General features: G+C 55.9%; 2 protein-coding genes across 2 annotated transcripts; both read left to right on the top strand.

The window, feature by feature from the left end:
• Nucleotides 1-7,124: 7,124 nt before the first annotated feature.
• Nucleotides 7,125-8,843, top strand: C8Q71DRAFT_371496 (NADP-dependent oxidoreductase domain-containing protein). Its single transcript, XM_047918131.1, has 8 exons — nt 7,125-7,235; nt 7,289-7,414; nt 7,470-7,580; nt 7,636-7,860; nt 7,914-8,150; nt 8,202-8,217; nt 8,269-8,679; nt 8,734-8,843. Exons 2-7 carry the CDS (start codon nt 7,336-7,338, stop codon nt 8,651-8,653), a joined length of 1,053 nt encoding a protein of 350 aa, XP_047773589.1. The 5' UTR covers nt 7,125-7,235; nt 7,289-7,335; the 3' UTR covers nt 8,654-8,679; nt 8,734-8,843.
• Nucleotides 8,844-10,277: 1,434 nt separating this feature from the next.
• Nucleotides 10,278-12,111, top strand: C8Q71DRAFT_371498 (NADP-dependent oxidoreductase domain-containing protein). Its single transcript, XM_047918132.1, has 7 exons — nt 10,278-10,447; nt 10,497-10,828; nt 10,884-10,997; nt 11,051-11,260; nt 11,315-11,551; nt 11,609-11,624; nt 11,716-12,111. The coding sequence occupies exons 2-7, from the start codon at nt 10,750-10,752 to the stop codon at nt 12,098-12,100; spliced, it is 1,041 nt and encodes a 346-aa protein (XP_047773588.1). The 5' UTR covers nt 10,278-10,447; nt 10,497-10,749; the 3' UTR covers nt 12,101-12,111.
• The last annotated feature ends 1,988 nt before the right edge of the window (nt 12,112-14,099 follow it).

Below are 14,099 nucleotides of genomic sequence, written 5' to 3'. Positions count from 1 at the left end.
ATCCTGGCGGGTGGCTGGCCGGTGGGACAGCCTCCAGCAGCCTCCAGCGCGAGCTTCTGTGAGCCTCGTTGCCCTGTGTACGGCACGCCGCGCCCTTCTTCGCTCCCACCCGCGCGCGCATGACCTCCATCCCAGCCACCAGCCCCCGCGCCTCCGCCCCCCTGGCCCGCCAGCCCCATCACCAGCCAATCGCGGTTTGCCGATCGTCCGCTGTGCTAATTTGCAATCCCCCCGTTCGGGCCCCGCACTCCATTCCTGGCCTCGCCCGTCAGCCTCCGTTTATCGTCCGCCTCGGATCCCCATCAAACCGTCATCCTCACCGTTGCACGAGGCTCTCCCTCGCCCGCCCAGCCGCCCCCAGCCCAGTCACCCGCCCCTTGCGCGCTCGCCCGCTGCGTATCGCGCCCTCCTCTCTCGGTACCGCGCGCCCATCAGGGCAGTGACGCGTCCGAACGCATCAGCGTCAACCCCTAGCAACGACGCCACGACATCAGGACGAGAAGTCAGCGGATCCACCACTCTCCACGCCATCGCAGCAGACTAGCACGCCGAGTCGTCGCCGACAGGGTCCACCGCCCCGAGCCGGCCCCGGCGAGCATGGCGCTATCCCGCGCCCTGGCTTCTCGTTCGGTGCACGCTCCGCGCCGCCATGCTGACAAGCTTCCCGCCCATGATCGTCCTGCGCCACCCCCGCGCCTTCTCCGAATCCTTCTCCCAGATAGCCTTCCGCGCAATCGCATCTCATTCGCCCGTATTTGGGAAGCCAACGTGTCCACGCCGCGAAGGTAAGCAGGCTGTCGCGTCGACCCGCGCTGCACGTCGTCAACGCGTCCACGTCGCGACGATGCCCATGCGCGGTGCGTCCCTTGCTCTATAGTTATATCGTTCCGCATTCTTCGATGCTCCTCACAAGTACCGCAGGTCTCCTCTTCACTCGTGCGACTATCAGGATCCGGTGGGGTGTCCCTTCACTCTGCAAGTTCATGCGCCGCCGACAGTCTGCATTTCGGCACGCCAGTGCACTGAGGAAGAGGTCTCAGCCCCCGGGCAACTGGCATCCTAGCTATCCAACCATTCGTTTTACCGTCAGCCTGGCCGCGAATGTGAGGCGCTCCAACCGCCGAGGCGGCTGACCGACCACGGGGCGTCGCGATCTCGATGGTAGCGCACACTCTGCCCCATCCAGCGTACCAGCAGCCCAGGAGACGTTACGCACCTGCTGACTCTGTCGACGTCGACGATGCGATACAGCTGGACCTTCCAGCAGGATTCGATCGAGCTACGTATACAGCTAGCGAGCGTCGCCGGGTCGTTCACGCCCACTGCGGCGGGCGGATACGGCCATTCAAGTAAAGTCAACAGACGTCCATGTCGCGGGATACGGGGGCTGCAGTATGCTAGCTGTATTGGCTGTGACCTACTGCTAGCTTCCTTCGCGTCCGCGAACCTGGTCAGGCCCATGCTGCAGACTGAAGTCAATCGCCACCGTCCCGGGCTCCAAGCCTCTGCGCGGATTGGTCCCCCCACGCTACTCACCAATTTGGCAACATTCAATATGGGGTCGGTCCCTCGCTGCGCCGGTACCACCACCTGTGGCGCGTTTTCCTGTCGCTGACGGCCATGGCGTGCTAGGAACCACTACGCAGTTCTGTTCTATGCTGGCATCCCTACGGCACCTCGCAGCGTCAACGGCGCCGCTCATCACGCAGGCATGCTACCAATCGCGCGCAATACGGCCCATCAGGATGCGGCCACAAGGTTAGGCGCGTCCCCAGGCGCACTGGCGGTGGCATACGACGCCGAGGCGCGCGGACTCGCTGGTTCATAAGGGCCTTCCTCGGGAGTCCCTGCAGGGTGCGTGGGGAGATTGCGCAACGTCCTCAGACCTCCCGGGAATCTGCGCTGGGCTGCTCGGCGTTCTTCTGTCAAGCTCTTTGTCCAACGCAGGTCGACGGCAGATGCGATACATACAGAATTAGAAATCGGAACTCAGTACTCAGCGCGCGGCTGCGGCGTTACGGCACCACCGACATCGACGCTAAGCCTCTGCTGGATTCTTCGACAGCATCGCTCTGGGGTCACGATGCTCTCGTGCTGGGTGTATACAGTACGCGCTGCGTCTCCCGCTTCCACTGGTCGGTTGACTGGCCATCTGCGCTCTACGCGCTACGTGCTACGGGTGTGCGCGTGACCGTCCGCGACGTGGCGGATCTCAGGCTCGCGCGCATTCAACGGCCCACTTGTGCAATCCGGAACGCTTCTTCGTGTTCCGCTTCTCCGAACCCCAGGCTTCGCGCATTCTCATGGCTGTTCTTCGCGCGTTCTGGGCTTCCCGCCTCCCAAACACCGTCCCTTACCATGACGGTATTGTATGCGGTAGCAGATGATGATGCTCGCTGATGTATTGCGTCCGTCATCCCACGCAGGCCATTCCTGGGCTGCATTCCCAAGCCAGCGAAGGTTCGCGAAGGATACAAGCAATGAAGCGTCTGCCTCGGGCACGAGGGCTAGCTAATCCCATACTCATCCCGTCGACGCCATGGACTCTTCACGCTCTTCGCCGTCTGCGGTATGAGAAGGTTCTCGTGGTCCGCTCGAGATAGTCGCGAAGCTGCCGGCGGCACACGGAAGGGTTGACGTTGAGCATCGGCGCAGCACACGACGCAATGCGAGCGACTGTGTATTTTTGGATCAGGCTTGGACGACGTCGGGTCTTCGCGCCTGACTTTGTGCAAATACATATAGGCTCGTTCCAACGTTACATCGTGCGTATGTTGCACCAACATATGTCCTTCCCTGGCGTTGCATCAATGATGTTTCGCCATGACGTCTCGACATGCACGCTCGTTGATGGGTCTCGTGTTCACGTCGGTCCTGGTTGTGGAGATGATGTTCTCCAGAACGGTTCGACTCGGCGTTTCTCGTGTTCTTATCGCCGACGCTACTGCTAGTGCTGTATGGAGTGACGATCATCTGCGTTTGGCTATCCCACTGCGCGTTCGACTTCCACTTGGTGGGACCTGGGTAACTTATGAAAGACTGCTTGACTGTGTTCCTTCGCAATGGTGGATACCATACGCTTCCTTGTACTCAGGAGACATACTCTTGAGGTAGAAGCCTGGATATACTTGGTACGGTACACACCGACGCAAAGCTGTACACTGCTGAGCCTATCGATATCTCAGTCTACATATCCGTTGCTTTTGCATCCTCAGCTGTATGATCGTTTAAACGTTCACCCACAGCATCATCATCCCCACGGAGCGCCAAAACATGCACACCTTGCACCTGGTACAGTACCCGCCCAGTCGCCGGCCATCCTCCACGTGCACCTTCCACCTCATCCCCATCCTCACCGCGCGCACTGTCTCCGAAATGGGCGTGCGCTCTCGGACCACGGCTGCGCTGTCAATGCCGGTGCTACCTCGCACGGATCCAACATCCAAATCCGTGTCCCTCCGGGTATGTGCTTCAACACGAATGCCGTAGCGCACGAACCGGTGGTCATGGCCCAGAGGTGCGCTGAGAGTGTCTGGTCCGATCGAGGCTGTCAGGAATCAGGATGCCGGGGGTACCTTGGACCAGTGTAGACGCAGCCGTCCTTGTCCCCCGTTGTCGTCTACGTCTCTCTTGTCATTCGGGAAGACGGTGGACCATACGTGTAGGTACAACCCGCGAGGCTGCTCAGTTCAGCCACCTCCGATCTCGAGGGTGTGCCACCACGACGTCTCGAAAGACTGACGCATCTCCTTGTTCTGATCAGATCGTTGCCCCTTCAGAGGGACCTCCTGGTCGCTCCTTCTGCATCCGAGCGAGGGTTCCCCACATTTCGATCGTGCTCGCTTGGCCCTGGCGTCACGTAATGTTTTTCATTCCTGGGCTGGCCAGATCTGCCTACGGGGGTCTCACTGCTAGAGGTGTTGATTGTCGTCGTGCGACGGTGTGTGGGTTGCTACATACATCGCTCGGCTTTGTCAACTGATATATGACTTGCGCGTGCATTCCCAATTGTCATCTTGTCCTTCTTACGCCCTGCTCTGTGCTCTGGGCCCCACTTCGTATCGTTGTTCTGTAGAACCCTTCCCCGTCTCGCAGCAACCACCACGACGGTACCATCATCAACAACCCCTCTTCCGAGTTAACGGATCCACCCCCATTCAGTGCCTTAGGAATACAGCTACGGACAGACCCGGTCAAGACCCGGTTGTCCAAGCACCCCGGAATCGCGTTGGCGGTGCGTATACCGCCCTATCGAGATGCGTCAGGAGGGCAGAGTCTGGACCTGAGTCGATCTAGGCGTGTCGCTGGGCCTGGTGCGCGAGGTGGATGGGATTGGTACTGAGGGAACGTGGTGGTGGGTTGCAGTGATTGTATGTACTGATAATGTCTGTGCAGTCTTCGTCAGCTGGTTAATAATTCGCAGTCATTCGTACGTGTACAGTCCCGGCGCGGAGGCGGATCATCTGCGTCGTCTTCGCATAATTGAGGAGATGGAAGACAGTGTGGTGCTCACGCATCATTACCATACTGCCTAATGAGGACAATCGCATGCTGTTATTCTTTGTGCAATGTGAGTCTACCACAATGAGCGGAGACCGAACAGACGCGGAACCCACGCCATACGTAGGCACAAGTCATCAAGTCTCGACATATCACGTCTGCCCATCATACGTGACCATCTGGCATACGCGACCCTTGAGCTTGGACCCCGAATCCGCCCAGATCGGAACGGGAATGCGTCAGCGCGTCCCGATCCGTCATAAGTGAGATAGCGATCTTACATTGCGATCGGCTCCGTTCAGGGGGCGTGGCGGGCGCACTGCGCTAGTCAAAATCCTAAGTTCGGGGCCCTGCCCTCCCGCGCGGCGCCGAACCTCTTCCGGAATGGGACATGCCTCCTGACTGAGCCGTCCCGAGCCTCCCTGTGTGCGATGCGTGCCCCTCTCGTTTGCGGAATGATGCAAGCCATGAGAGCGGGAGAGAAGGCGTACAGGATCAGAGCTAAACCGCCCTCTGATATGCATGACGATGAGGATTGGTGGACAACTCTGTGGGGCAATTCTATATGGTTCGCTTGAAGTCTGTGCCACTTCTCTGCTATGGCTGATGTCATGGCTACTCCGAATACCTCGGAGGCCGATAGGTAGCAGGATTGATGACAGGCGGGACACCGTTCCTGGGTCCCCTATGCATAGCGTATCCGTATCCGCTTTTCCGAACGTTCCATAGATTTCGAACGCACTATAACCTTTGAGCTAACCATGTATGCAACAGGAGATTGACACGGGACAGCTTCAAGTTGATGGAAGAGCGATACAGGAGGAGCAGAAATGATTAAAGAACGTGGAGAATCTGGAGATAAAAATATATCCCATCGTAAGTTCTTATGTAAGATGCGGTACCGCGAGCCAAGCCTCATGAACATTTGGGAACACTGAATTATAATAGGGGCGCCAGCGAAAGAGACGCGTCGCGACGCGTCAGGTCACGTGATGGCGGTCCCAGATCGTTTTCGCCGCCAGCGTTGGCATCGACTGCGACGCTGGCGATAGCGGCGCACGTTCAAGTTGCCTCCCTTCGAACACGGAAGTTACGATGGTGCGTTCATCCGCGAGTGTCCGGGACGTTCGTTAACTTGTCAATGACAATTGTGGTTCACTGAACTTCAGGTCTTCACCGTCACACCAATATGTATTTTTGACCGCCTTCACGGAAACGGGCGATGAACGCATGCTACTTGCCTCTTGCTGAGATATCTAGGACTTGCCTCGACTTTTCGAGGGTATCATAGCAAGCCAATGTGTAGCTCGCGTTCCTGCCTAGATGGGGAACCATGTCGAGTCGTAAGTGACTACATTAGCTTCTGACTTCCTAGAAGGCATACTTCCTCTGACACTCCTTTTGGTCAGTTCACTCGAATGTACCATGAACGGAACAAATGCCACCGTAGGCCCGCAAGTACAACCGTATGCCAGAGCTGAGGCCGAATCGACCTGTACGGCGATCCTCCAGACTGACGCTTCTCATGCGGAGGATTCCGCGAAGTATTGAACTCGAGAGCCCAGTCGACCCTCCAAAAGAAGTTTGTCCGCGGGATAAAAGCTGATAGGCAGCGACAGCGCCGCATGGTCGACTTCTATGGGTTGCCATATTATGTCGAAGGCCGCCTGTCTACCAGGTAAGTGTATGAGCCAAGTGTAGACTCGTCCGTCAGTTGAGCTGATGTCCATAGGCTGCCATCAATTAGAGTTGCGTGCAACTACCTCGCCCTGCATCTCCATGCGTTCTTTGAAATTGACGTTGAATACAGTTGGAGATCACCCTATGGCACGCCGCTATGGTGAACATCACACGCACGAGAGAGCTACCCCAAAACCGAGTGACTGATAGACACGCTTCCAGGCCTATCTTCTCTCGGCCATTGCGCGTCTGCGATGTCCCAACGGGGCGGCGGAAGACGGCGTCTTGCTGCGTACAACCTCCTGCGCGTTCCCAGGGCTCTATGCAACCAAATTCCTGGTCTGTGCGCACTTCCCCGTTCTCTGCTCGCTGTGACTGTCGGCCTCGGAGACCCAGCATAGGCTCTATGTTTGACCCGTGCAACGGCACTCAAACTCCCAGCTGCGCGTCGCAGGATGAGGCTGGGCTCGTCCGGACCCGGACGCTGACTCAGAATGTTTAATCTCTCTGTGCCTCGACTGGTCTACCTCCCTCTGGTCGCTACAAGCTGTCCGTCCTGACTTTGACTCTCAGCCCCAGCAGACGGTGCGTGCGGGGATTATGCATCGGAGACATAACTGCGTGGGACTTGTCAATCTCGACTCTTTGTAGATCTACTGAGTAGGGCTCGGTAAGTAGTCTATCGCCTTCTCTTATGACTATTGCTGAAGAAACAGTGGTCCTCAGGCAATACGCTGTCATGCTTCCTTTGTACCAATCCATGGGGCTATATCCTCTCATTGGCATATATCCTTGATAGATGCCACCCGCACACACTGCGGGGCTCTCGCCCGCGTAGCGGACACCTAAACTACCTCACTTGCCGGCTCAGATGGTATCGCGAAGCACGGGCCGCGCGGCGAGTCGTTACCTATGCGCCAAGACTACCGTCCTTTCGAAGCCTGCATACAGAGCTCGTCATGCAATCTTGCTTGCTTCTGAGCGGACATCTGAAACTGGAGTCTCTCGCTCGCATGTATAAGCCATTGATTGCGAGTCGCTTACCGGAAGAGCAAGTGGGATCGCACTTTTGGTGCATCCGTTAGGTATCTAACGTAGCAATATATAGCTGCCTACTTAGGACGAGGACGACACCACCAACGACGGAGATTGGGAATGGCGTTGTCTAAATATCCGACTCGTCAGCTCGGCGTAGGCGGCCCTCATGTCAGTACAATCGCTCTGGGAGTCCTATGTATGTTCCACTTTTCTTGCTACAATTTGCGAACGTCCTGAACGTAGGTCTGCAGCGCTGGCCGGGTTCTACGGAAAGAGCAACGAAGACAAGGTCATGGACGTGCTGACCGCTGCAGCCGACCGCGGCATCACGTTCTGGGACACTGCCGACATATATGGGACAAGTACGTGATTGTGATTGTACCTCTAATCGTTGCTCACACCTAAGGCTCTCGATAGCTGAGCGCACCATTGGTTCTTGGTTTACCCAAACCGGAAGAAGATCCGAGATATTTTTGTCAACGAAGTTCGGTGCCGTGATGCCCGCAGACCTGGACAAGAGAGGCCCTACAAGCACACCGTCTTACATCAGACAGCAGCTTGAGAACTCGTTGAAAGAACTCCGAACAGATTACATCGACCTGATATACCAACATCGGGTTGATCCTAAGGTCCCTATCGAAGGTAGAGTCATGATCCTAGTCCGGACGCAGCGCTCACGCAACTTCTTGCTCCAGTTGTCCTAGAAACACTCAGGCCCTTTGTGGAGAGTGGCAGGATCAGATACATCGGGTTCAGCGAATGTAGTATTGATCACCTCCGACGAGCGAAAGCGTTCCCCGGCATTGGCGAAAAGGTCATAGCCTGCCAGATGGAGTTTAGCCCTTTCGAACGCGGGATTGAGACGTCTGGCTTCGTAGCAGCTGCCCGCGATGCTAGTGTGGGCATAACGGCCTACTCCGCGCTTGGCAGAGGTAAGTCACGGAAGACGAGTCCTCTGCTGCAAATCGCTAACACCCGCGTAGGACTGATCACTGGTCGGCAAGTAGATGTTGAATCGCTGATGAACAAGTCGCATTGACACTTTCGCAGCTACACATCCCACAGAGACTTCGGAGAGGGCGACATTCGCGGATTTTTCTTGCCATGGCTGTCTGCGGAGAACCTATCCAAAAACCTGCCGCTCGTGGAGAAGTTCCGACAGGTGGCAAAGAAGTACGGGGCGACCCCTGGACAAGCGGCGCTGGCATGGATCCTGGCCGAACATCCCGACTTCATCCCTGTCATCTCCACCAAGAGCGTCGAGCATCTCGAAGAAAACGCCAAGGCGGCAGAAGTGGTCTTGTCGCCAGAAGACGTCAAAGAGCTCCGCACTGCCGTCGACGCCACTCCTATGCATGGTTCACGTTATCCCGACTTCTATCTCAAGATGCTAGGTCTTGACAGTATACCACTGAGCGAGTGGAAAGGAGAGTAAGCGCTGATCAGGACGGCGGGCCAGGTGTGAGTAGAGTACCAGTTTCTATCTTAGTACGTGTCGCTCACATCGCATTGAAGACCCACAAGAAGCACCGAAATAAGCTTCGGAGGGTTGCATAGATCCCTTGGGACGGTATCATCGTGGTCCTGTGCAGTGTGTTGACATTCACCGATGTCAATGACCGTGCCTAGTCGCTTCTCCCGCTGAGTGTGACTGAAGCCGGTCTGAGTGCGTGTTGAAGGGTATTCTTAAAGTGTTCTATTGCTATACTGTCTGAAGTTACGAAATGTAAGCCTGTCAAGGTTTATGCAACTGCCCGTGCATGTCGTGTCACGGGCGCCAATACGGTTGGGAGCCTCTCGCGATCGAAGCACACACCACAGGTGAATTTCGAGGTATGCACGAATAGTATGGACCTTCCGCTCGAATGATCACTTACTAGGATTTTGCCAAATTGCAGCAATGGCGTCCTCAGCCATTCAGTGCTCATTGTCCACACAGGCGCCGCTGCGGGATTGCTTGGACGTTCGGCGCGTCCGTAATCGAAAGCAAGGCGTGCGGCAAGAGCCCCATTGGCCAGAAACCCTCCCTCGCTGTCACTTGTTGGTACGTAGTGTATGTACATTGCGAGTAAACAAGTAGGCATTGGGCATCACAGTTCCAGTTGAGGGATCATAGAAACGATGACGCGGCGAGGATTGCTATGTACATCCCATCGTTCAGGATCTACTGCCTCTCAGTCCTCATGTTTAAACACCCGACTCGACCTCTGTTCCGCAACAATCCCTTCGTCGGCGTCATCGGCTTCGGTTCCATGGGTGAGTCTTACTCGGACTCCGTGATCGATATGCGTAGCTCATTCCATTATCAGGTATCGGCGCCATAGCATACGGACCGGCTGACGAGCAGACCGTGGCGTCGCTATCTGGGATATAGCCGACGTATATGGGACCAGTGAGTCTCCTATTCGACATCGACTAGTTTGATTACTGAGTGACGTTTGCAGGTCAAGAGCCCATCTCGAGACTGGGCGGCGTTCCGAGATTTCCTCTGCACGCGAGGGACCTTTCTCCTGGGATCACATACAGCATCAAATCGAACAGCAAGCAGTCTTACATGCGCCGTCAAGTTGATAACTCGGTGAAAATTCAACCGGAATGGACCGATCAGCACTATCAGCATCGTGTCGATCCTGAGGTTCCCATTGTAGGCGACGATTTTGGCCCTCACACTTGCCTAGGCTTACTTATTCAGATTGCATTTTCCAATGGTGATGGAAATCCTCCGTCCGTCCGTTGGCTTATTCAGGTACATTCGCTTGAGGCAGAACAGCATCGACCACCTCAAGCGTGCCAGAGCCGTTCCGGGCGTCGACGAGAAGGTTGTGGCTGGCTAGATGGAGTACAGTTCTTTCGAGCTTGGAGTCGGTATCGTTGCTTACTCCCCTCTTGGTCGAGGTATGATGACTGTGTGGTGAGTCATCCTACCCCTTCCATGTACATGTGAAGGCTCTCTTACTAACCTCGCGAAGCTTCAAGCTTCAAGTCCCGTTATGAATCTACGCCTGGCTGCCTCGTGTCTCGCACGAGAACTTCCTAAGAGAACTTTGGGCTCCTCGATAATTCCCGGGAAGTCGCGAAGAAGTACGCTGTGACGCCCTAATTGTTTACGTCGTTTCAAAAGCACACGGCATGCGGGTAGTCACGAATGTATCACGGAGGTTGATCAGTCAACGTTTGCAGGTTGATTGAAACAGTTGTGTTAGCAGCTACCAGTGCGCTGCGTCTCCATGTAAGCAGCCCGGTTCTCGGATTATCACACCTACCGACCGTTTTCGTAGGTCGTGGCTAACGCCATCGCAGGTCCGAGTCGGTGCTTGATCTTGACCGACCGCGACATAGCGCCCGCGGCCGTGTCCTGTCGTAGGGATCGGCATCCTAGGAGTATGACAATCCACTGGGCCCGAATTCAATGCGACGGAGCGCAGAGTGGGACTCATCAAATGCTGAAAGTGGGGCATCGCTGTCGTATATAAGCTGCCAAGCAGCGACGAGGAACCTTGACAGGATCGATTGCACCCCTCCACTCACAACATGTCTCAGACTAACTACCCTACTCGTCGCCTCGGACGCAACGGCCCTTTTGTCAGTACGATAGGCTTTGGGGCAATGGGTGATTGCCTCGATTGCTCTGCTTAGATATTCACGAACTGATCTATAGAGAACAGGTCTTGGTGCTTTCTACGGATCCGGTATTCCTGACGAACAAGCCCTCCCATTGCTCCAGTATGCCGCGGACCGTGGGGTGACATTATGGGACACGGCGAACATCTACGGAGCGAGTACGTATACGTCTGATCCATCCTGCACATTGGCGGCTGACGCGCCGATGCAGGTGAGAAAGTGATTGGCGACTGGTTCACTCAGACAGGCAGGCGCTCCGAAATATTCCTCGCGACGAAGTTCAGTCGTAGAGACCCTGATATACCTGCTGGTACCTCCGGCTACATTCGGGACCAGGTGGAGAAGTCGCTGCGCGAACTCAAGACGGACTACATCGATCTTCTCTATCAGCATCGCGTTGATGGTGCACTCCCGATCGAAGGTCAGGGAACATATACTTCTTCCTTGAGCCCTGATTAATGTCGATTTCATTCAGTGGTGCTCGAGACGCTCCGTCCGTATGTTGAGAGCGGAAAGGTCAAGTACCTTGGGTTGAGTGAATGCAGCGCGGACCATCTACGACGCGCGAGGGCCGTCCCGGGGATTGGAGAGAAGGTCATCGCTTGTCAAATGGAGTACAGTCCCTTCGAATTGGAGATCGAAACAAGCGGAGTGCTCGACACGGCACGAGAGCTGGGAGTGGGGATCGTCGCCTACTCACCTCTGGGGCGCGGTAAGTGACTCGCGTCCTTTGCCGTTGACTGTCGCAGCTGACTCGTCGTCCCTCAAGGGATGATTACCGGCAGGTAAGCTGTCGCTCCAGCCTTCGGATCAGCCTGGATTGCTGCTATCCTCGATCGTGCTCGCAAAAGTACTGATGTTGCGATCATTATATAGGTACAAGTCGCGGAACGACTTTCCCAAGGACGACATTCGCTTCCAGTGGCTCCCCCGTTGGTCAGACGAGAACTTCCCCAAGAACTTGGCGCTGCTTGACAAGTTCCGCGCCGTCGCGGCCAAGTACGGCGTCACGACCGGACAGACTGCTCTTGCTTGGATCCTTGCAGAGCATCCTGACATCTTCCCGATCCCGGGATCGCGCAACATCGGACGGCTCGAGGAGAATGCTAAGTCAGTCGAGATCACGCTTGCTGCGGAAGACGTGAAGGAGCTGCGAGCTGCTGTCCTCGCGGCTGATGTAGTGGGATCGCGGTACCCGGAGGACCACCTGAAGACGCTGTCATTTGACAGTATCCCCTTGACCGAGTGGAAGGGCGAGTAGATCCGGTCAAAGGCCGCCGAGTCTAGGCAGTGTCCTCATAGTCCGCGGTGTCCTTTTCGAATGATGTACCAATAGTATCATGGTGTCTTGTGCCTATCCGAGTCGTTTGCATTGCCTGTACATCTGGGCCATGACCAACAAGAATGACCATGCAGCGTGTAATGGTACTCTTACATACCTGGACAGTATTTCGAAGACCATAAACTTGCTTCTGTTTTTCAGCCATTCATCGACGACTGTCAATTGCGCCCGGACGAGGACACGGCGTATATCGAAAATGACTTCTCGAGCCCAACGTGAATAAGCATAAAATATGGACGGGTCTTTCTTCCTCACAAGCTGGCTCATAACGGTCACCGGTGCGCAGCTCTCGGCAAGCAGATTATATGGCGCGTTGCATGATTAGTGTTGAATCGGTTCGGTCGCCGTGATGCATCGAATGTGAGCGACGGCTTTCAAGCTGCATTTATGCACTAGGCAAGCCTGAGCCTGAGCCTCTTACGTACTCGAAACATCGCTCGGACGCCTGCGTACCTCGAATTCGCCTACCCATGACTTGAGCGCCGTTATATACAGTAGCGCGACGGTTGACTCAGGTCGACTTCACATATAAAACGGCATAGCTTCCGATTTCTAATCACCGGTCTTTCTTCTAACTCGACCCCTGTACTTTTCTCGCTCTCACCGCCGTCCTCGACAAGCCACCTGGCATGCGCTGCTACTACATGACTCGCTGATATATGGTGCCAACGGAGCCTCTGCGTAATTTCCGAAGCCGCGTCTACTAGCAACGGACGGCTCAGCAATAGCAAGAATTACTCTTTGAGCTTGCGGTCCTATATCCCGTCTTCACAGATTCTCTTGGTAGTTGAGAGTTGTTCATGGGCGAATGGCGCGTCAGCCGCTAGGTAAGCTTGACCGGTTCAGAGTCACCAACGTTTGATGCTTACACACTAGGCTGGCAGGTTTGCGACCCCTTGTGGCGCGTTTCGTCGCAGGGAGCTTCTCCACTGATGATGTACCGTGAGGGCTCCTTGCGAACGACGCTTCGTCGTCGTTCACTGTGTGGCCTTTCCATTGCGACGTGCTGCGTCGATCCTCAGGATGCGCCGATCGAATGTCTGGTTGTCAGCACATATATTGCGGGGGAGCATGCACTCACCGTAACAAATTCGACCCTACGTCGAGAATAGGAAAACTGAAAACCTCGGTCTGAGCGAATGCAGCGCAGACCATCTCCGGCGCGCGAGGAGTGTCCCTGGCATCCGCGAGAAGGTCATCGCTTGTCAGATGGACTATTATTACCCGATTCTGCTGGAGTCGGATCGAAACCAATGGCCTCCTTGCGACGGCGCAAAAGTTCGGATTGTATCGTCGCCTACTCCCCACTTGCACAGGATGAGCACATCCGACGTCGCCAGCGTAGATCATGTCGCTAAACAGGCTGTGACTCAATTCGGGGTGTGATCCCGGGAAAGTGAGTCATTCCATTGCGCAGCCATCATCGCTGCGTTATAACATCCGACTGACAACCTACACTCCGCTGACACAAGTCGCGCAACGACCTCTCCGCGGCAGACATCCGCTACAAGCTGCCTCGCTGGGCACACGAGAACTCCCCCAAGAATCTCGCGCTCGTCGACAAATTTCACTCCGTCGCGGAAAAGTACGGGGCCACCCCCGGGCAGATCACTCTCGCGTGGATCCTCGGAGCACCCCGACTTCGTTCCGATCCCCAGCGTGCGCACCGTCGCGCGCCCTCGGGATTACGCTCGAATCGAAGGACGTGCGGGAGCTGCGCGCGGCGGTGTCGGCGGCTGATGTGAAGGGCAGGTGGCCACGGTACCCGGAGGAGTTGCGGGGTCTCGTCGCGTATGATACTAGTCTTCCGTTGAATGAGTGGAAGGGCGGGTAGATCTGATTGACGGGAAGTGTGCTGTGTCCGCGTACGTGTCGTTTGTGGTGCGCAGTATTTGTGTCGTGTGCCAATGGTATGGTG

Source organism: Rhodofomes roseus, assembly GCF_022264815.1.
Source record: "Rhodofomes roseus strain CIRM-BRFM 1785 chromosome Unknown C8Q71scaffold_32, whole genome shotgun sequence".
In the NCBI taxonomy this organism is placed as follows: domain Eukaryota; kingdom Fungi; phylum Basidiomycota; class Agaricomycetes; order Polyporales; family Fomitopsidaceae; genus Rhodofomes; species Rhodofomes roseus.
The sequence above is the reverse complement of the archived record's forward strand: the minus strand, read 5'-3'. Positions and strand labels throughout refer to the sequence as shown.